General features: G+C 44.5%; 1 protein-coding gene across 2 annotated transcripts in view; it reads right to left on the minus strand.

The window, feature by feature from the left end:
• Nucleotides 1-972: 972 nt before the first annotated feature.
• TMEM255B (transmembrane protein 255B) overlaps nt 973-23085 on the minus strand; it is a 661659-nt gene continuing 639546 nt past the window's right edge. For both annotated transcript variants that reach the window (XM_069637126.1, XM_069637127.1), the window contains one exon: nt 973-3018. In XM_069637126.1, the coding sequence (XP_069493227.1) occupies nt 2851-3018 (168 nt within the window). In that variant the 3' untranslated portion in view covers nt 973-2850. The remainder of the gene's footprint in view (nt 3019-23085) is intronic.

Here is a 23085-nt window from a genome sequence, read left to right on the forward strand (position 1 = left end):
TCGACATGCAGCGCCCTCTACAGAGAAAAAATCTCTGAGGCCAGCAAGCTGGAGACGAATTATCAAAGATAAGGAATACGTCGGAGGAACATCTCATCGAAAGAACGTTACAAGGTAAGAAGTAACTTGTTCTTCTGAGTTATCGGTGTTAACTCAGACAACATAGTAGAGTGGACACCTAATTTCTGGTCCATAGTTTCATACAGTTTGGCCAAGGCCATCAAGGCTGTGTTCTTAGTTGATAAAGCCACTTCCACCAGCAAAGGGCTACCCTGGGCGGTGGCCAAAGATCTTCGAGGAGTAGGATGAAAAAAAGAGGTGTTTCAACAAAAAAAAAGTCAAATAAAATGGCCACCTGGAAAGGGAAAACGTAGTCTGTTTTCCCTTTCCATGGCAGCCATCGGGAGCAGACGTGCTGGAAACAGAAGTGTTCCCAGCGCATTCGCTCCCGAGAAAAGAAAAAAAAAAGAAGGTAAGTGGGGTTGGGAGGGTGGGGAGGGGATAGTTTGCAGAAGAGAAGGGTGGAGGAAAAAAACGAACCCGAGTCCCCGGCAGGGAACGAAGGCAGCCTCCAGCCTTGGGGAGGCTTGGAGCGGGGATTGCCCCGTTTTTAGATTTCTTTTTTCAAGATTAAAGACGTCCGCTATCCCCCAAGCTATTGTGCCACCCCTGACAATGTCCCAGGCTTTGATAGAAGGGAAGAAACGTGGGTAATCGCGGGGGTAGGACGAGGTGTGTGGGCCTGGGAGGTGTGCGCGCGCGCTTGTGTATCCACTCTGCTTTGTTCATTCCCATCCTGGATAGGAAGCCATTCAAAAGTCCTAACGTTATAAGAATTCTTGGCTCCAGGAACTCCGTTATAATAATTGTATCCGTTTGCAAGAAATGCTAATAATTCTGTCAGCAGATGTAATACATCTTTCTAGGAGAACAGACGCATAGTACACAAGAAACAACACTGTTCATGTAAAACCAATGTTTTATTGTTCTATTAAACTGGCCTGTTGCTTTCAGTTTTGCTCTAAACATTGAGAAGACATATTTAGTCAATACATATTTACGAACTAGCATAACAGGGCAGTATAACATTAGTAATAACTAAAGTCTATTTTGTTCTTGAATAACTTAAGACACTTTAAAAGTAACATAAGATATGACATGGAGATAAAATGGCCATCCTGTGCTTCTTCGCCATTGACTTTTCCAGTCATTAATAGAGCGAAATACAGTTTCTTTCGAAGGTATTTCTTTTCAGTGTGGCTTCTCTGCCGCAATTTTGCTACTAGTGTGCCCTTTCTCTTGCTGTTGATCAGCGGAGGTCTCCTCCTTGCGCAAAGAGAAGAAGGCAGACATACCTTTTGGAATCAGCCTTTTCGGAGAAAGGGTTCTTCTATGGGATTCCATCCACCACATTTATTTTGTGGTCTCCTAGGTCGTCTCTGCTATGTTTACTTCCTTTTAATGGGGGTCCCGCACACCTCTTCAACCTGGCCCTACCCCAATCCCCCTTCACCCACTACCCCTAAACACACACACAACAAAAAAAGTCAGCATAGCAGAAGCAACTAGAAGACCATAAAATAAATGTGGCCGATGGAATGACTGAGTGGAAAGGTATTTGTGGAGTTGGGCATGGACTAAGAAAGAATTGGGACTTGTGTCGTAAGGAGGAGGTGAGGTTGGCCACACTTTACTACAAGGCAGATAGGGAAGAGACCAGAAAGAGGTAGTTCGCCATTTCTTTCTGAGCATAATGTTTGAAATAGCATTTTCTCAAACTTGGTGAGAACATTTAAGAAGAGTTCTCATAGGCCTCCAAGGGGCAACACGCCACTTGCTCATGCAATTAACCAATTGTTCCGGATCCATGCCCCAGCAGAGGGGTCCGCAACCTGCGTGTAGCAGAAGTTTGAGACTACGCCTCCCATCAACCCTCCCCATTGACTATGCTGTCTCGGGCTGATGGGCGATGTAGTACAAATATCTGGAGAGTCAGCGTTTGTAGACACCTTTCATAACAGAAGCTGACCTGTGGGGTCTCTCCTTCCACTAACTCTGTTTAAATAATTATTTAACAGTAGTCGGGTGGCATACAGCAAAGCACTGATTTTCTGTTGGTCTCCTTCTACAACGTAATAGCAATTTCACCAAGTGAGGAAAAAGAAGTGCAAGGAATTAGAATGTTGATAAACTTAACATTTCAAATATATTTTTTAAAAAAGAGTATCATGGCAGTTGAAGCTGTCACCAATATTTACTTAAAACACAATTGGATTTATTGTACGATGCTCTATGTCATTGCATCACTTATCTTAATTTTTGTTTGCATAACTGATTAAATACACTATTACAGGATAGTCCCTACTTTCTAGAATATGTGAAGTATTTGGATCATAGACACACATACACACACAATGCATGCGAGTATTCACTCTGTATTGGATTCTGTTAATGCAGCCCGGTGTCAAACTTTTTAGCTTGTCTTAAAGATTTCAAAAGTCAGGTTGCTCCTGGAAAAGGCATATGGATTGTCAAGCGATGACTCAAATCAGGTGATGCCATTTTTGTGTGCCATCTCATTTTGTGGGCAACCTAAATCAAATTGCAATAAACTGTTGCGCGGGACCTGGGAGCATATGCTCGGGAAAGTGTGTGGCAAATGGAGCCTTTTAATGCACATTGGCCCAGTAACATGGTCAAAACTACCAGCTGCACAGTGCACCAAGCCAAAAAACTAGCCTACATCGCCTTATCGGCCAGTCCGAGTCTGTATTGGATAGAGGATACATCAGCACTATTGTCCAGCGTAGTCTCTTCAGAAATCAGGTCTGTGGGAAATGGCTTCTTATTTCAGGGAGCATATGGCGGAGGCTTCTCTCCTGGACGGGAAAAGGCTGGCGTGTAATGTGGCGGGGTGTTGGGGCGCAGGCCGCAGCTCGAGCTAAACTGAGCTGGAGGCTGATTGTCATCAGGTGAAGAGACTTCCAGAGGGGAGGATGCTGGAAACGCACTGGCCGGCTGCAAGAAAAACATGATGCGTCATTTAGTGAACTTCATCTCTTTTATTAACACATGGATTCAATCCACGTGTACACATTTGGTATGTGCATGTAAAATACATTTATAAATAGAAGACCTGGAAATATAAACTGGTAATCAGACTCCACATCCTTGGTTTGACCCCCGATTTGCATTCAGTCCTCTATACCCAGACTTGGTAACTGCAGCTGAGGTAAAGGATATACAAGAGCTGGATTTTGCACCATCCCCATAAAGGTCCTAGCAGGCCCCAGGAACCTCCAAAATGCCTGGCCCGCTGCAGCCATGATTGGAAACCCACCCAAATTTAAAGGTACCCATATTTTCTTCAGTTTTTGCTGCCCATAACATCTAGCTGATCAGGGCCTAGGTGATTAAGGAAAAAAAGCTTACTTTCTGTGCTTTCTTAGGCAGTATTTCAACCTACCCAGGCTCACAATGACACCCAGCTTGGCACTATGGTAGGAGTAAAAGTCTGAACAATGCCAAGCGAGAGTTCATGCCCCTAAATACTTTACACTAAATCACAAGACTAGGTTGGTCTGAAACTTCTGTAGTGGTGACAGGGTGCAGTATAAAATCTTTGTTAGCATAACATAAAGGGGGCATACAAAAAAGGGTAATTTTCCTCATTTTTCAGGGAGTTTGCGACCATGGACATTTGCATTTCTAGCATACAACATCTCACAAATGTTGTTACTAAAAGTCTTTCTAGGTGTACAAGATCGCCAATAGTCTTGCTGTCGAGTCTGTTTTGTGGCACAATCATACCCATTCTGTGCACTTTGGCTGGCTGACTGAGTGGCCCTGCAGTGCTCATGTTTGCGCACACTGGTGTTCAGGTTTGTCTCCCTGCTCCTTAGTCCTGTGAGGTGCCCTTGCAGTGCCATACATCTCTGCACAAAGTGTGTCTTGGCCTCATGGTAATAGTGAAAGCATAATAATATATGGGAAGAGTGCCAGTCTGTCACTGCATACTGAAAAACAGATATCTGGCCCTTCTCTCAATACCTACTCTGTTTTGTTGCACATCCTTTCCTGCTTTTCAAATAGTCTAATGAAAACCTCCTGTATAGGATGCTCGGGCTATGTTTCCTCATGATAAAGGCTGAGTGTAACTATACTTTGATACCCTACTTCCAAGTAAGGCACCTCCCTTTTCACTGTAAACTAAAAGAAAGTATGCCAGAATGTGGAACAAACTTTTAATAACCTTTATGACCTCAAGGTTCTAGGCCTTTTTCATTTGGCCACTCAACTCCCTTACCTTCTGTTACCAGCAACATTCATCTTTCAACATCTATCCATGACTAGCAACTCTTGCGGCAGGGTTGGCAATCACAGAATTGATAATCTAGAGTTTGAGCTAAGGTACAAAGTATAGAGGTGCCTAAGCAAATAAGCCACCAAACCTCCAGGATTACCTGAACACACCTGAGCCACTCTTCCCTTGAACATTACATTGTGAACTTACTTATGCTTCACTAAATCTGCCTTGGAAACACAACCCAATTATCACAATAGGTTAGGACATCTCCGCCTCCAACCTTTTGCAGAACCATGGTCCACTCAACAGGACGGACACACATGCAATTTCCCATTTCCTATCCTCTCATCACCCCCTCCCTTATGTTCTCTTCTCCAGCAGTCCAAGTGTGGATACTCCTGGTGGGGCAGAGTATGCCATTGCATGGGCAGGTGTAGGCACCCTGAAATTACTACGGTGGTGATTTGGCAGAGTATATTAGCTTATTAACTTAACATGTACATAACATATCAGTGCCCATTTATATTTAGTACAACACACTTTGGTGAAAGGGATGTTTTGGTGTAAGCACAAAACCACCTCATAAACTTGCCTGTTATGGTACCTAAACAAGGATAACTCAGCCAACACAATATACTGCTATTGACATCTCATGACATCTCATGTTGCGCTCATTGACATTCAAAATCAGCTCTTGAAAATAATCTTTGCAGTCCATTTGGGCTTTGTTTTGTGTTAACTCCCCAAATTAAATTAAAGGTGAACATACCCAGCCTGGGCTGATACTTTGAACCTCATGTCCTTACAACTGATCGGTACATGCATGTCATTTGTGGTGACACGTGGGGCATCATGAGTAGTACATGGCAGTGGCCGAGTTATGAAATGTAGTGTAGAAACCAGAATTGGTGAACGTGTGAGGTGCTGCAACCCTAATGTCCCTGTAAGCAACATTTTCTATTGAATTTGAAATACTTTTGTAAGATGAATTTCAGCTTAAACAAAACATCCTTTTAATCAAATCATTTCCCTGAATTTTAGTTTTTAACGATCTATATGAAAATAACGACATTGCCCTGTGGAAGTAGGCATGGCCTGCATCAATGTCCGATTGGGCACTTTAGCAAGAGCAAAGCATTTGGCCATACCAGTGGCACCTCCAAGCCACCCATTGCACCCACTGGGCATGACTCACAAACACGGCCAGCAAACACTGTGCCCAGGTCTTGGCCTTTGGCTATGTCCTGGGCTCGATGACGAGCCCTAATGTGCACACTGAGCATGGACTATGGCCATGGTCAGTTGCCACTCTGTCCAGGCACTTCCTACCATCATCCATTGTGCCCACCAAGCGTGGCCTATGACCATGCTTAGTGGATGCTGTGCCTTTTACCATGTACTGCACACCCCCTACCATCCATTGTGCCCACTGGGCATGCCCTATGTCCCATTGGACAATGTGTCCTGGACATTGGCTTCACCAATGTCATCCCTGGGCATGGATTGCAACCATGCTCAATTGACAGTTTATCTGGAGCATGGCCATGCCTTAGCACCTCCTAGAGGCATAATGTGCAAAAGGACATACCCACTGGTTACTTTGTAGGGCGCATGGCATTTGGCCATGTCCCAGGATCCTACTTCCCACCCATTGTGTCCATGCCTAGTGGTGGTTTTATCCAGAACATGGCATATGGCCATTACCCAGCATCCCCAAGCACCCTGATGTGGCTGAGCTCACATTGTCCAGTGCATGTTCAGGTAACCACAAATGTGTCCCTGGTGTGGCCAACGGGAATGGCCTATTCCGAGGTCATGGCCATCCCCAGGACCTGTTTTGCCATAGTCTTGGCATTTGACCATTCCCTGGGCATCCTATTGCATCCCCTATGACCCCTGATCATGGCCATCCATTTTAAAAATGGCATAGCACAGCCCTCTGGGGTCCAGGGACCGGGCTACACCAGGGTGCAATATAAGACATATAATGGAAACACCTTTTTTTCCCGTTATTTACAGCTATATTGCCTCCTTGGGCGCTCCTGACGTTTTCTAGGCTTCTTTATGTAGCACAGGGTCTGCAGGACCCACAAATATTCATAGGCCAAAATAGTGGCCAATTAGAAATGTTCTCAGGTCCCAGACATATCTAAATGGCAGTCTTTCAACTACAGGCGACTCTGTATTTTTGGTTGAGTCGGACTTCCCATAGGAAGAGCAGTATTTCAGATACATTGTAAGGTTGTACTCTTATGTTGCACCAGCCACCGCAAAATAATGGCCGAAGGCTCGGTTCAAATCAAAAGTGCATCCGTATGCCCATCTGTGTTGACACATGTTTCCACCAAGGCCTTTCTCGAAACCGGGCTTAATAATGGCTAAACAAAAAATCTCTTCACAAGTAAATCACATTCTGTATCCACAGTTTTTCTCTAATCCTATTATCCATTCATTCTGAGGATTCCTCCCACTTTTATATATGGGTTAAATCCTGTGGTCCTTCCTAATGTTGCAGAAAGACTCGTAAGGCGTCCCGCGTGCAGGTGCAAGTCTTTCTGCAACACTGTTGTGGCAACAGAGTGCCACACTGTCGGTAACACCTCCCACCCCCTATTGAGGGCTGACATTGAAAATGGGGAGATGGTTGGATCCTAGCTGGCTCTACACAATGTGGGCATTTAAAGGCTAAAAACAGAAGTCCCTTTCACATGAATAGCAAGATTTTAAACACTGAAACAAAAACAGCCTGGCCTTTGTTTTGGTTTTTTAAGTAAAATTAAAGAGCCATGTGGAAAGGGGCCTACCCGTCATTACCAATGGATAAATAGCATTTTAATTTACAAAAGAAAGAGGAATCAAAGATCCCTGTCACATGGAAAACAGGATTTTTACACATTGAAAACAAAAATGGCCTGCACATGTGTATGCAAATAAAAACAGTTTGAAAAAAGTAAAGTGGAGAAACATATCACTGCTCACAACAAAAAAAAAACAATGTGTGGGTTGACAAAGAGCAATGTATATTATGTTTCACCCACAAAACTGCAGTGACATTTGAAGAGCCACTTTGTCTTCATGAAAAAAATGTCAGACCAAGGCAGACCCTTTTGCTGGCTGTGGGCAAAACTTCACAAGGCAAACTCCCATTGCCAGACTGGATGTCACATCTCCCATCTAAGACCAACCGCAATACAAATGTCATGCTAAAGGCATCGTAATTCAGTGTTCTCCAGACCTGCTTGTAACAGGAGCAGAACCATTTGTCCCACATGAAGATTCACAATTTATTTAAAAGGGCTATTATCATTTAGGCTTTTTTTTCAGCCATCATAAGGTAGATGGATTTCATCGATGTACCATTTTTAATGTAATTCCCAGGTGATTTTGGGGATATAACATTCATCTTCCTGTGACTCTGGTAACTGTAATGGCCAGTTAAAATAGGTTTCTGGCTGACCTGAAAATGATCCAAATGTGAGAGTTGGTGAGCGGCTGCAAAATGAAATTAAGGATATGCTTAATAACATACATATTCATAACTATTGGGCTTTTTTAAGGAAATGGCAGAAATGTGCCACATGGCTGTGCTACATGATACAGATTTGGTGGTCAGCTTATCCAATTCACCATGATTAGCTGAAACTGAAAATATGTTTAGTCTGGAAGTTGTTTGTAAAATTATGAAGTTTTGATACAGAACTAGTTTTTTGCCAAAAAGGTGAAAGGAGAACAAAGGATGGTGACAAATGGGAATTGCCATATGTTGCTCCAGACCCCTAAACCAATCCTGACTTGGAGGCTGGGTTTGGGAGGGGAGAGAAGGGTAACTGTCCAATCCTAGTGGCAGGAATTATTGCAGGGCACCTTCCAAAGATGGTACAATTGGTTGTGTCATCACTGCTATATAAGGGGGACTGCACTAGGACAGACGGTCAGAAAAAGGAAACACAAAGACAGGACAGAGAGAAGAGACAAACCTTCAGCAAGGCTGCTGCTAAAATGTACCATCTGACTGCTGTAAGGAGACACCAGAGGAGATTGCTGAGAGTGCATCTGGGTGGAGATATTTATCCCTGTGAAGGCGTCAAGCTGACTGGGCCCTATGGTGGAGAGCGGGAGGCCACCTTTGAGGATCGAGTCACCAGACCCCTGCCCTATCTTTCCAGAGTGTCCCGAGATGCAGCTGGATTTTCCTGAACCTTAAACAGAGGCTTGCTATGTAAGTAGAACTGAGCCCTGGGAAACCAAAAGGTGGGGGAGTCTGCTTGTCTTGAATCCTTTTGCTTTATAGTGGGTGTGGGGGGCAAAACTGAGTAGATCCTTAGCCTATGTAACAACAAATATTAATTTAATTCCCCATTTGGCAGAACACTACGGGTGAATTTTGTTAAAATTCAAAATTGACAAAGCTCACTTCCCAGTGTGCGCTGAAAACTGTAGCCTATAATTTAATTGGATAATCCTTGTTGTCCAGCTGTTCCAGACTTCTTTAAGCAAGAGGGGTGTCTTTTGTTCTTATATCAGTCCAACCTTTTTATCCAGCTTCACCAACACAGGCGTTTCAGTAAGGAGGGTCTGAAATCCAAAATTCCCCAAAGCATTCCAATTGTTCTGTCTGACTTCCCAACCTAGACCAAAGCAAGGGGAGGTGCTGTGAGGGGTGTTCTGAAAAACAAAGCGATAAATCACCCTGTGTTTATTTTAAACCAAAGTGTGGGCGAAATTATAAGTGTCATATGTATTGTTACCAATCTTGAAATCCTACTGCTACGCTTTTAAGCCTGCAGGAAAATCAAAATAGCACATTACATACGTGCCTTTGTTATTGATCAGTGTAATTATTTTGTGAATTGAAATTTGCAGAAAGTAAGAATTGTGATTGTGTTCTTTTCAACTCACTTTTGTGCTTTATTTATGCTGAGAGAAGTTGATTGTGTTGTGCCACGGATAAAGTGGCAGTTTGACATTTTTGCGCTCATTTCTGACTGTTAATTTAAATAAATACCAATATATTTCCCGTACAGTTTGTTGAATAACTATTTGATTGGGGAGGGACGGAACATCCTGTGTTGAGGTTGGCTTCTCAATAAAACGTTACATAGTGGGGGCTCGGGCCGGGATTTAGCTTCCTATTCCTGACCCATGACAAGTACATTGTGATAGTCTATTCATTGTGATGCAATTGCGTTAAGGTGGAGGGAAAGTCATCTTTGTTTTGTTTTAGTGCCGATAGGACTTGACTCCTGAGTTCCAGGGAGATGTATAGGTAAAGCAGCGAGAATCCACCCCTCCCTTACACCCTTCAAGGAACTCCCCTCCCTCCCTGCCGACCTCCCTTTCCGCCCAGTCCCTCCCCCTTAGCCCACACGGGAACTCACCACCCTCTCGCCCTTCCTCCCCTGCCACTCTCCCCTCCCCCTTAACCCCTACTCGACCCCCACCAACAAACCCCCATCATATCCCTTCCCCTCACTGAAAGCAGCGCATCTTGCCCTTGCTAGAACTGTAGCTCCACCCCGCCCCCTTTGACCCCACCCTCTCACACCCGTATAGCACCAAATCTCACAAAATGCAGAAAACAAGCCTGGTCCTCTCCCTCAACCCTCTACTCCTCACCTCTTCTGCCTCAACCCAACCTCCCAGTGTCCCCCTCCCCTATCTCCACACACTCCCCTCGCCCAGTTTTCACCCCCTCTCTCTTAACTTCTCACCCTGTACACCAGAACCCCCAGCACCCTCCAGACTCACCCCAAAAGCTACTGGCCTAAACCCCCACACACCAACTGATCCACTCACCACCCGCTGATCCTCCCCTTAACCCACCCCCCGCATCTCACCTATCCACCTCCGCCCGCCTACTCTTCCCAGCCCTGATTGACGTAACCCTCTCACCCGTCACTCAAGATCCACAGGCACCCTGCCCCTCCCGTACCCCACCTCATCCTGCCTCAACCCCCTGAATGTTATACCCTCACCCACCATCGTACCCAGTACCCACGCTCCTCATGCTCGTACTACGATGACCTCCACGAAGACCACATAGCCTCATAAAGTCACCTGCATACCTTTTAAGGCCCGCTCCATAGCAAGGAACATGCACAGCATCTTTGACCTCCTATCCTCTGACAAGCCAGACCTCGTCTTTATCACCGAAACCTGGTTCTTCGACGACTCTGCCCCGGTTGCACATGAAGCCTTCTTCCCCGGCTACTCGCTCAGCGCCCGCAATAGACCCTCCAGTGGAGGCGGATTGGCAGTCCTCTTCAACTCTCACTTCTCTGTCTCGCTCGTCGAATCCCAGACATGCATTCCCCCCTGTGAATCCCATCTAGTTAAACTCCCACTAACTTTCTCCCACATCTTCCTACTCATCTACAGACCCCCTGGTTATGACGGACATTTCGCCGACAACCTCTGTGATTCAAAAGCTACCATTCAAGTAAACCACCCATCTCTCTCACTCCTAGGAGACTTCAATATCTGGTTTGATATTCCCAACAACCCCATGATCCATCCACTGGTTGACAGTCTTGATGCGCTCAACCTCTCCCATCATAAGACTGGTCCAACCCACTTAGGGGACACACACCCTTGATGCAATTTTCAACTCCAATTACCTGGTTTATTTATCCCGTCCCAAACCACTCATCTGGACCGACCACTATGTCATTCCCTTCTCTATCCACACCCCTGTCCCTCCTCCTACAGTGCCCCCGGACCTCCCACGGGATCTGAAATGCTGGAACAAAATCAAGATCCTTCCCAACTTAGCCGAAGCCCTACTTCTTCGTCCCCCTGCAACACCCCCCGTTCCCCCACGTAGAGCCGTAACCATTGACTCTTTCGACTCTTGGCTTAATGACTCACTAATTCCTCTCACACCTCACACCCTGCTTCCTCATGCAATGGACCATCCCCCAAATGGTTCACGCCCCACTTGAGGAACGCCGAAAAACAAAATAACTCTTCACGTAAATGGCGAGCTTCTAAAACCATTCTCAGCAGATCCATGTTCACCCTGCACCACCGTAACTACAAAGCTGAAATCCCGAAGGCCAAAAAAGCCTATTACAGTAGACACATTCTCAACTGTGGAAACCGCAGCAAAGAACTCACATGATCATATCAGAATTCGTCAAACCCACCTGCACCTCTACCCAATCCACCCCATCTCAATCACTCTGTGATTCCCTCTCACTACACTTCTACACCACCGCCCTTGACATGACGACTTCCCTTAACACCAAACTGTTCTTCCACTCTCCCCTTCCTCCACTGACCCCCCCCCCCATCCCCATTGCCCCGACACCCAATTTCCCTACCTTCGACTCCTTCAAACCCATCTCCGGAGACGTGTTCCTTAACCTACTCTCTGCCAGAAAACTGTCCGGGTCACCCCGCAACCCCTGCCCCACTTCTGTCCTGAAATAAATATTCTCATCTACCTGCGCAGAATAACATGCAAGAGGCATACTAAATGACTCCCTCACCTCTGGCATCTTCCCTGATGCCTTCAAAATAGTGCATGTCAAGCCTCTTCTTAAAAAGGCATCCCTCAACCCCTCTGCCCCCAAAAACTACAGATCAATCTCCAACACCAGATTTCTTGCAAAACTCATCGACCGAACAGCATAATCCCAGCTCAATCCCTTTGTGGAATCCAACGGTCTCCTCGATCCCGCACAATCTGGCTTCAGACCACAGCTGCACTAATTCTCCTCAATCTCTGCAGCCTTTGACACAGTTAACCACTCAATCCTCCTTGACCGCCTCCACTCCCTTGGAATCCCTTGGAATCTGTGGCGCTGCTCTCAAGTGGATCGCCTCCTTCCTCAACAACAGGAAACAAATAACCCTCCTCTCCCCTTTTGTCTCAGCTGCTCGCTCGGTGAACACCGGAGTACCACAAGGCGCATGCCTATCTGCTCTCCTGTTCAACCTCTATATGACCGCCCTTCCTGGAATCATCCGCATGCACAACATCTTTGGCTACAACTATGCCGACAATACCCAAATCATCCTAAGAATCCCCAACTCAGACACCAAGCCCCAACCCGACCTTGTAGCCTGTCTGAGCGATATTGATCGATTGATGACAATAAACCACCTCCTCTTGAACCCTGCCAAAACTGAAATTATGGTGTGCTGCAACACTGCCCTTCTACCTCATTCGCTCCCATGCCCCGCCATCCCCCTCGCTACCGACCCCCTCCTTCCAACACAGTAAAAAACCTAGGCTGCACTATGGACTCAGGCCTCACCCTCTCCCGTCAGATCAACAATGTGTCAAAATGCTGTCACTACCACCTCAAACTTCTCAGATGCATCTTTCCCTACCCCTCCTTCCCGAACAGATTTGCCGCAGTTATGTCTATTGTGATGTCGAGACTGGACTATGCTAACTCCCTATACCTAGGAGCCCCGGCATACCAACTCAACATACTCCAAAGAGCCAAAAACCCTGCCACAAAACTACTCCTTGCCCTGGGCTCCAGAGACCACGTCTCGCCAGCTCTCTGAACCCTCCACTGGCTCCCTGACGCACGAAGGACCACCTTAAAGCCCCCATGCAACACTCACTGAGCAGTGCACAAGACTGGCCCACTATACCTACAAAAAAAGATAAAACCATAACTCCTGTCTTGCACCCTAAGATCAAGCACTGTCTTCCTTCAAGTAATTCCAACCACTAACTGTGTCAGGATTGGAGGGTCCGCCTTCTCAACCGTGGCCCCAACCCTGTGGAACTCGCTTCCCCCACATATTCGTCACACCCAAGACTATATGATGTTCCGCAAAGCTCTAAAGACGTGGCTCTTTCCATAATACCAACCACAGCCATCTGAAACGACTGAACCTAACAACCGATGATTAATTGCTCAATGTGATCCGAGCAAGGTCGCCACTGAATACGCCTAGTGACTTGCTACAAGCGACCCATGCCTGAAATCCGTAATATCGATCTCCTTAGATCATAACTCCACCCAAAACTCCCGTCCCCATATCACTATGCTCACTCTCTGCTCTACACCATCACACAATTAGAGTGCAGCTATTCCTCTCGATCAATTCAGCCTAGCTGCTCACATACGAACATTACCCCATGGACACCTCATCACTCTAATAAAACGCAGCTATATCCCATGACAAACCGGCCTAGCTGCTCACATAAGCATCCTTCAGGCCTAACGCAGCCAGAACCCAGTCTGGATGTCCACCCGCCAGACTGCACACATTCAACTGATATCAGAACCACCACACCTAATGCTAGGATGCAGCTACCATCAGGCAATTACATCAGCTGCACACATAACTGGTGCACCCATGCACCCTACTACACCTGCCTCTCTCTACTGACCTGGACTACGGTCCCCGAGGGTGTTCAACCTACCAGTGCTTTGAGGTCATACCAATGATATATAAAGCGCTATGTAAATGCCAAATAACATAACATAAAAAATTAAGAGTGTGTAAGAATTTGAGTGAGGAAATCAAGCAGGAACAGTGTGATTTTGCCCTTGAATAAAGAAAGTTTTATTAAAGTGCAAAAAGCCAATTGTGAAAATGACTACTGTACAAATTGGGGAAGCCTGGGAGCACATCCCAACTAAATTATTTCTCAAAGGAGAATGGGTTGAGGACGATGCAGGAAACTGGCAAACCAGAATTGGGTGAGAGGTTACCTCAGTAAGCAATGAAATTTGGCCTGAAGCCGGGATATTGCACACAGCACTTAAAGCATTTTATATGACCACAAGTGCTCATGGTGAACAGATACAAATGGCTCAGCTAACTGCTCACTTATATTTTCATTTGCTTTTAGTAGAAGATCTTTGGCAAAATAGTGAGGCTAGTAGGATGAATCAGGCTGGAGACCTGTCACGGGCCCAGGATCTTGTTCAACAACTCAAAGCTGAGTTAAAAACACTGCAGCAAGAGAGAGCAGAGCATGAAACCCAGTTGTTTGCACTGACAAATTCTCAAAAAGAGTGTGTAGAAAATCAGAGCGCACTGCAGCACAAGCTAAATGACCAGTCTGCTCTTAATGGAGTCTTTTTGGAGGACATTATCGCATTCCAATAAGAAATAAAACAATTGAAAACTGAAAATAGTCAATTATCAAAGGGGTTTATTCCCAAAATGACTTTGATCAGATACATCAGCAGGTAAGTACTCTGAAACAACATAGGATGCATCTGGCTCAGTAAAAAGACCTATTGAATCAGCATAACAGCATCCTATTACAGAGGATAAATCATTTGGAAATTGAGGTAGAGAAGGAACAGTCAGGTTCTCAGGAACTGACTAGATGTAGAGAAGAAAGAAATGAGCTTGTAGAGCAAGTGAGGCAAATAGAAGCTGAATACCTTTCTGGCCCTTGACACATTGGAGAGACAAATGTGTTGAAATACTTGCAAACCTCAATATGATTCAATTCTTTACGTGCCAATCCAAAGAAGATCAAAATCGTGATCATGGGTGCAGATTGGGTGGACATAGAAACAAGTAGAGCATGGCACAACTCCTACACCCTCACTGACCTTCAGACAGGGTGCCCCAACACTACTCCAAATTGTCTGAAAAAATTACCAAATTCCAAACGCAGAGATTTGATCCTGAGATTCAGCTAAACATCCTAAGAACAAAGAAAATCTTATTCAAATACGGGACAACCAGAGATAACAAGTGCCGATTTTGTGGAATACATGAAGAGTCACGGAAACATCTGACATTATTCTGCCAAACACTAACATCGGAAAGAACCAGACTCCTGTATGATATTCTGAAAAAAAAATGTGGCCTGAACCCTGATCTATGGTGGGAATGTCTGTATAGAGGAACCAGTACAAGGGCAACAAGGGCTCTGGGAATGTACCTAGATGTGATATTTGGTATGAATTCGGAAGGTATATAATCGGAATAAAGTCACATGGAAATGAACCATCAAGGATCACGTTAAGCCAAGAGATCTGATTCCTCCAGATAAAGCTTGAATTGGCTCGCAAAAGACACAGGAAGGACTGGTGTAAAATTAATGAGATGAGGAAGGGGGACGTTTGAATGTATATTTTGTATTTGTATTTATTTATATTGTGCACCTAACAAAGAGGTAACAAGGCGCAGAGGCATGAAGAGGATTGCGAAGCTTAGTTACATACATACAGTAGCGAATTAGGTCCAGCTAGGTCACAGTACTGGAGCATCCAGAAGCACTGAGGGCCGAAGAGGCAAATGGTTACAAGAAATATGCAAAATATACAGTCCTATATACAGCGTATGCAGGGAGTATCCTGAATTGTAATCAGTTGGCATCAAGTGTATACATAATTACATTCATTTGTAGTGTGGCGGAGCCAGGGGCATTATATATCATGATCCTTGAGTCAATTGATAGTCTTGGCTCTGAATTGAGAATTTGGGAGGTCCTCCCTACAGGGAGGTGGAAGGGAGTTACAGAATTGTGCTGCTTTTACAGGAAAGCTATTCCCTCCAGACATCGAACGTTTAAATCTGGGCACAAGGAGGAGATTGGAATTGGTCCTTCTTGAAGGTCGAGATGAAGCTAGTCTGGAGAATCTAGTTATAAGGTATTGAGGGGCTGCTTGGTGGAGACATTTGTGAGTCAAGGAGACGGATTTAAGGAAGATTTTATCTTTAGTAGATAACCAATTGACCGATCTTCTAGTCTCAGAGATGCGGTCCTTCTTCGGGATACTAAGGGCCGCTCTTAGGGCTTTATTTTGTAGGATTTTAATTTTATTCGAGATATATTTATTGCAACCTATATATAGCGCGTTGCAATAATCCAACTTGGACAAGATCAGATCCCTGGCTAGAGTAATGCATTTGGAGGGTGAGAGGAATGGTTTGGCTGCTCTGATAAGTTTGCATGTGTAGGAAGTGGTAGATGCCATAGCATTAACTTGTTTTTTGAAGGTGAGTGTGGAATCTAGGTAGAAGCCAAGGGATTTGACCTCCTTGGCTACGATGATCTTATTGTTGTCTATTACTAGAGTGGAGTAATGTTGGTCTAGTTTGTTGAGATTGGATGATGAGCCTAGAATGAGGAGTTCTGTTTTATCATCATTCAGGCATAGGCCGTGTGAGGCCATCCATGCCTGGATGATGAGGTACACTTTGTTGACAAAGGCCAAATCCTTATCATAATCCCCCATCAACGGGGTGAGGATCTGGGTATCATCGGCATAGTTAGTGTAGGTGATACCCAGATCATCTAGATCATCAAAAAGGGGCTTTGTGAAAATGTTGTACAAAGTCGGGGAGACGCATGACCCCTGAGGCACGCCGCAGGTAATAGGAGTTGGGTCGGCCGCTGCTAATGGGGAGAAGACTCTCATCGTGCGGTTGTTAAGAAAGGATTGGATCCAGATGGTGGCCTCGTGAAGGAACTGGGCTGCCATTTGTAAGTGATTGCATAGGATCTCATGGTCAACCAGGTCGAAAGCGGCTGAGAGATCAAGAAGTAGCAATAGTGCAGTCTTACCCTCATCTCATCGATCTGGGCCTTGAGGTCTATGAGGGCAGTCTCAGTTCCATGTTGAGGCCTGAAGCCAGATTGTCGGACTCCTAGAAGGTGGAAGTGTTCGAGGTAATGTTGGATTTGTAGATATACTATTTTATCGAGGATTTTAAGCAGGAATGATACTGTGGTAATGGGGCGGTAGCTAGTAGGAGTGGAGGGGTCTAGGTTCATTTTTTTGAGAAGGGGGGAGGACCCAAGATTGTTTCAAGGTATTAGGTACGGTGCCTGAGGTGAATGACGCATTTATTAGTTTGGTAATAAATGGTGCGAGATCACGAGCCGCATCTTTTATAAATTGTGCAGGGCATAGGTCTCCATGGCAATTTGAAGGTTTGAGGGTGAGAATGAGGTTTTCAACCTCTTTGGTGGATACTTTGTGGAAGTTGAAGTGGGGAATGGGTGTCAAGGAGTGCATTCGATCAAGGAGTATCGTTTTGGAGGTGAAGGTGCTCGGTTTAGTGGATGAGAGTAGGGAATCTTTTTTAATGCTTATCTTTGTCTTGAGTGAGGACATTTTATTGGCTAGGGCGTTTTGTATACCCGTGCACCAGTTTTTATGCTTGAGGCAGGAGTCAGGTGCTTGGATAGGGGATTATTCCTCTTTCAGTATTGTGAAGAGTTCTCTGGTGTTAGATTTAGCTTGCGAGATTCAAGTGCTGAATGACATTTGTTTGGCAAGGATCATTTCTTTTTTATATTGGGAGGCTAGTATATTCAGATTTTTCTTATTAATTACAGAGGGCTGTGATCTCCAGATTTTTTCACATCGTCGCTTTTCCTGTCTGAGGGCTTTGAGATGAGGAGAGAACCAATATGTTGATATGTTTCCGAGGTTTGCTCCTTCTTAACTTCAGGGGAGCTATGTCATCAAGAGATGAAAGTATGACTTTGTTGTAGAGGTCTACCATAATGAAAGGATCTAAGTGATCCAGGATGGCATTCAAGGTCGGTAGGATCAAAGGGATAAGGCTTTCTGGATTGATGTTCTTTTTGTTTCTGGTCTGGACAGCTGGGGCTATACTGGCGATTAGCGCTGGAGTCACCTCTAATGTGAACGAGATCAAGTAATGATCTGTCCAGGGCTGCGGTAATATGGATGAGATCAGGACTGGGCAATTGTGCACTGCTAGCCAGTCCAGGGTCTGCCTTTGGTATGAGTGGGAACTGTGATTTTCTGGATAAAGCCCAGTTCGTGTAAGGTGTTGTTAATTAAGGTAGCATTGGCATTTGACGGGTCACTAAGGCCCAGGTTAAAGTCTCCTAGTATGATGCTTTGGGAGGAATTCTTGAGGTTATTTGAAAGGGTGTTTGTAAGGTCGTCTTCAAATGATCCTAGAGGGCCGGGGGGTCGGTAAATAAGGTGAATGGAAATAGTCTGGGTATTAGATAAGTTTAATTTTGCAGTTAAGGTTTCACATGATCCTACATTGAAGGGTGGAGAGATTTTCAGGGATAATTTAGTTTTAGCTATGAAGGCAAGACCTCTGCCTCGAGAGGTGGTGCGATCCAGTCTTAGTAGAGTGTAGTCATCTGGAAGGGCTAACATGATTGCGGGGCCTGCTGTTGGATGGAGCCATGATTCAGTGACAGCTAGGAAGTCTAAGTCTTCATTGTGCAGTAAGTCAGCTATATCTATTGCGTGGGCTACCATAGAGCGGGCATTTATAAGTGCACCCTTGGTCCCAGGTTGTGCTGGTTTCGGAGGTGGTAGCAGAGTTTTATGAGTGCCTTTCTGGGCGCAGGTGGGCTCGCGGGAAAGTCTACTGTTCAGTTAGAGAGGATGCTGGGCTATGCTAGTATTATGGGTGCTCGGTGTTGACCTTGCTGTGCAAAGATTTGGTTAAAGGATCGTAAAGTCTTGAGAGTCTGGCACGTAGTTTAAGATTCCTCTGGAGAACTGTGCAGGGTGTGGTGGTCATAACAATTTGTTTTTGGAGATTAGGAGTTGACTCATGAGGAGATGTGTTTAATGGCATGGTAAGATATTGGGTGCTCATAATGTAGAGTAGTGATCTGAGTAGCGCCGTGTAGAGCATCGGGAGATACATTGTATGCGTGGGCGGGATGGGATTGAGGCTGCTGGCAGTTAGCGTGCAGTTATGTAACACCCAAGTACAGTTTTGCAGTGGGGCCTGAAAGGCAGCGGTACAATTTGCAAACAACTATGTTCGGTTTTAGCACTAGAGCCTAAGAGACAGCAGTTCACATACATAGACAGTGGCACAGCTAGGTTCGATTTTAACAGTAAGGTCTAAGAAACAGCAGTTCAATTGCGTGGACAATGGCACAGCAAGGTTCGATTTTAACACAAGGCCTAAGAAACAGCAGTTCAATTGCATGGACAATGGCGCAGCTAGGTTCGATTTTAACACTAAGGCCTAAGAAACAGCAGTTCAATTGCGTGGACAATGGCGCAGCTAAGTTCAATTAGCGTTGAGGCATGAGAAGCAGCCATTCACATATATAGCCAGTGGCGCAGCTAGATTCGATTTTAACACTAGATCTAGGAAACAGCAGTTCAATTGCGTGGACAATGGCACCGCTAGATTCGATTTTAACAGTAAGGCCTAAGAAACAGCAGTTCAATTGCGTGGACAATGGCACAGCTAGGTTTGATTTTAACACTAAGGCCAAAGAAACAGCAGTTCAATTGCGTGGACAATGGCGCAGCTAGGTTCAATTAGCGTTGAGGCATTTGAAGCAGCAATTCACATATATAGCCAGTGGCGCAGCTAGATTCGATTTTAACACTAGGTCTAGGAAACAGCAGTTCAATTGCGTGGACAATGGCACCGCTAGATTCGATTTTAACAGTAAGGCCTAAGAAACAGCAGTTCAATTGCGTGGACAATGGCACAGCTAGGTTTGATTTTAACACTAAGGCCAAAGAAACAGCAGTTCAATTGCGTGGACAATGGCGCAGCTAGGTTCAATTAGCGTTGAGGCATTTGAAGCAGCAATTCACATATATAGCCAGTGGCGCAGCTAGATTCGATTTTAACACTAGGTCTAGGAAACAGCAGTTTAAATGCAAAAGCAATAGCTCACCTAGAAGCAGTTGTAACACAAGTGCCCGGATGTGGCAATACAAAGGCATATAAAGCTTAGAGGCTCAATGGGTTGAAGAATAGCAATCAATTAGACAAGGCCTTATACAAAAGGTAAACGGCTATTGATAACTATAGTGGTTAGACTGATCGTGACCTGGATAGAGCAATTGGTCAGCAAGTGCTAGACGGTGGCCAGAGAGATATGGAGTGCAGGTACTTGCCATGCATTGTAATCTTATCTCTTGGCTAATGACCAAGGATTGAAAGGAAAAGCTAAAAGTTTGTATTTTAACTTAATGCTTCACAAAAAAAAAGAAGTTGAACTATTAGAGGCAGCAAAATGTAGGGATGAACAAGAGAAAAAGTTTATTCTCCTGAAGGAAAAGTGCCTTGAATATGCACGCAGCATACAAGGCTTACAGCGGGAAAATGAATCACTTCAGCAGGAGGTGCAGCAAACAAAGGATCGGTTGGTAGCTCAGAGCAGGGTGCATTAGATTAAGCAGGCCTTAGTGTCAGAGTTAAAAAGCCAGCTCTCTTACTACCAACAGCAAATAGAGACTCACCAAGGAAATTGAAAATTATAAACAGGGGCCTCATGCCAGTCATTTACAACCTCTCGTGCACAATGGGAACCAACCTCAGGCATTCCACCTATCAAGAACAGGGTGACATGAGGCAGTTAAACTTACCCAGGCCTAGCTCAGCTGATCAAGAAGGCCAGTCCCTGTCTGATATTGGTGAGTATTCATCTACAACACACAGAAGGGAAATGGGCCGGATCAGTGTGTTCTGGGAAGTAAGGAATAATACAGTAAGTACTTCAGAACATCAAAACCCTTATGAGGAGAAAGTCAGGGAGATAGATTGGCTGAAGATGCAATTCCAAAGAGACCATCATGCCTGCTTCGCTGAAGGAGAAAATCCAGACCCTCAGCCTAGGTAGGGCATTCTAAAAACCTCCTAGTTTTCAGGGGAATGGGGTGAATTTCTTGTGGTTATGCAAGCAGCTAACTGTAATGTTACATGGAATTGGCACCAATTCTATGATTCAAAGGAAATGTTTCCGGAACTTTTTTTTTACTTTAAAATCACTGCAACGTAGTATGACTTTGAAAGTTACGTGTTATATGTGGCATTCATAACGACAGTGGGATTTTGGGGAATAAAGTTTGTACTAATGAGTTTATGTGGACAATGCCTGAAGACTGAAGGCACATTTAAATTGCACAGCAGGGTGCTGGTTTGGAGGTTTTATTATGATACAGATGAAACCTTTTATCATTATAAATACAGTGAAAGATACAAATTTGAATTTCTTTGCAGTTTGCATTAACGTTTTCTTACAAGCTTCTCATGTGATTTTGTTGTTGTATGGGGTGTTGCTGGCATGAGTAGCAAACTTTAGTAATGTTTTGGGTATTATTTATAAGGCAGCAAGATATATTGGACATTTGCAGGTAAAAAGAGGACAAATGACACAATTAATGGTGTAATACATGTAATTTATAAAATGTTTACTAGAGATTCAGGATATTGTAAATTTTGAGAGTGTGCATGGGCGGTTGTCTGGTGTGTTGTTTTTATGTTGTGGCCCAAGGAGTTAATACTGGTGTGTATTGGATGAGTGAATACAGGAAATAAAATGAATTCTTATATATTTAATACATGACGCTGTTTTCAGCCAATTTTTAGGTTAACATTATTTAAGCGGTCACACTGCAAGTTTTTGCAAGTGTGGTTGGTGTCATGTTTAGAGAGGATATCCACCTAATATTTTTTTGGTTGGATGGTGCAACAATTTTCATTAATTGTGCACTTATATAAAATGTGTAAGGTTTTATGTAATATGAATATGCAAAGTTGTATGGGGACATCCACCAAGTATTTTATTGGTTGGATGGTGCGCCAATCTTTATTATTTGTACACTTATTAAGTCAATATAAAAAGGTGTGAGGTTTACAAATGTGAAAATGCAATTGCAGTTAAAGTGTGATAAGTGAAGTAAAGAACACTAAGTAAAAGTATAAAAAGGCGTGAGGATTTATGCCAAATGGGAAATTCAAATGTAATTATAGTGCACTAAGGAGAGTGAAGAGTGTATAGGTTTTTAGGGTACCCATTGTTTTGAAAAATGTGTTTTTTAGTTATTATAGCTATGTTACAAAAAAAAAGGTTAATGATAAACCAGGAGCATTTCATTTGTTTTTTGGTGTTTTGGCATGGGTCTGGTAGTGTCTGGTTTGGATGATATTTGTGATAAGTGATGTGTGCGTATGTTCTCCTTGGTTGGTTGGAGTTTGCTTGCAGTTGTGGTGGTAGCTGTTATTTTGTGTTGCTGTGATCCTGTGAGAGGTCTGAGGGAGTCAAGTGGGAGCGATTTGTGTTTGGATGAGACGTGAGGGTGTAAAGAGAAAGAGGTGTGATCCAAAGTTATCCCCTCTGCAAATGTTGTCCTGTCATGGCAACACCTCTTTTTGTTTGTTAGATGGTTGAACTTGGACTATGTTCCGTTGGGTGTCATGTTGTGGGGATACCGGGTTCGTGGCGGGGCAAATGCATCATCCACCCCTGTTTTCCCCACCCGGGTGTGTGACTGATTTCCTTGGTTGTTTATGGTTGGTGCCAGAGTGTGGCAGGCTCTGTTTGGATGTGGCAGGTCCGAATGGAAGGTGTTGTTTGGTTAGATGGTTTTGGTGATGGGGAGATGTCTGTGGTGAGTCTGGTATGAAAGGGAGATGTTGTAGTGTAGTGTAGTCTTGTCTTGCCACTGGCCTGGGTGTTTGCTGTAGAATGTTGGTGCATGAATGCAGCTCAGGAGAATGTTTGGTGGATCTGTGTGTGAATGTTCTGTGAGTGACAGTTGGGGGCCTGAGCTGGGTTGAATGGATGGCCGGTGGGACAGCTGCTTTATAAGTAATGCTATACCTTCCCATGTTCCTGTCTATGCGTGCTGTAAATACAAGAAGAGTAACTGGAGTATTGTACAGATTGTACATATGTGAATAAAGCCTACCTGGAACCAATATAGACTACAGCTGGTCTGTGATTCAGAAGTGCACTCTGAATGTCTGGCATTAAGGCTTTACAACACCTGGTAGGAAGGATGAGGAAACTGGGTTCTATCCTGGGACTGAAGGGAACTCCAGGGAGAGTGACCCAGAGAGTTCACTTTGGTCCATGC

This window comes from Ambystoma mexicanum, chromosome 7p (genome assembly GCF_040938575.1).
Source record: "Ambystoma mexicanum isolate Mex_15411 chromosome 7p, UKY_AmexF1_1, whole genome shotgun sequence".
NCBI lineage: Eukaryota > Metazoa > Chordata > Amphibia > Caudata > Ambystomatidae > Ambystoma > Ambystoma mexicanum.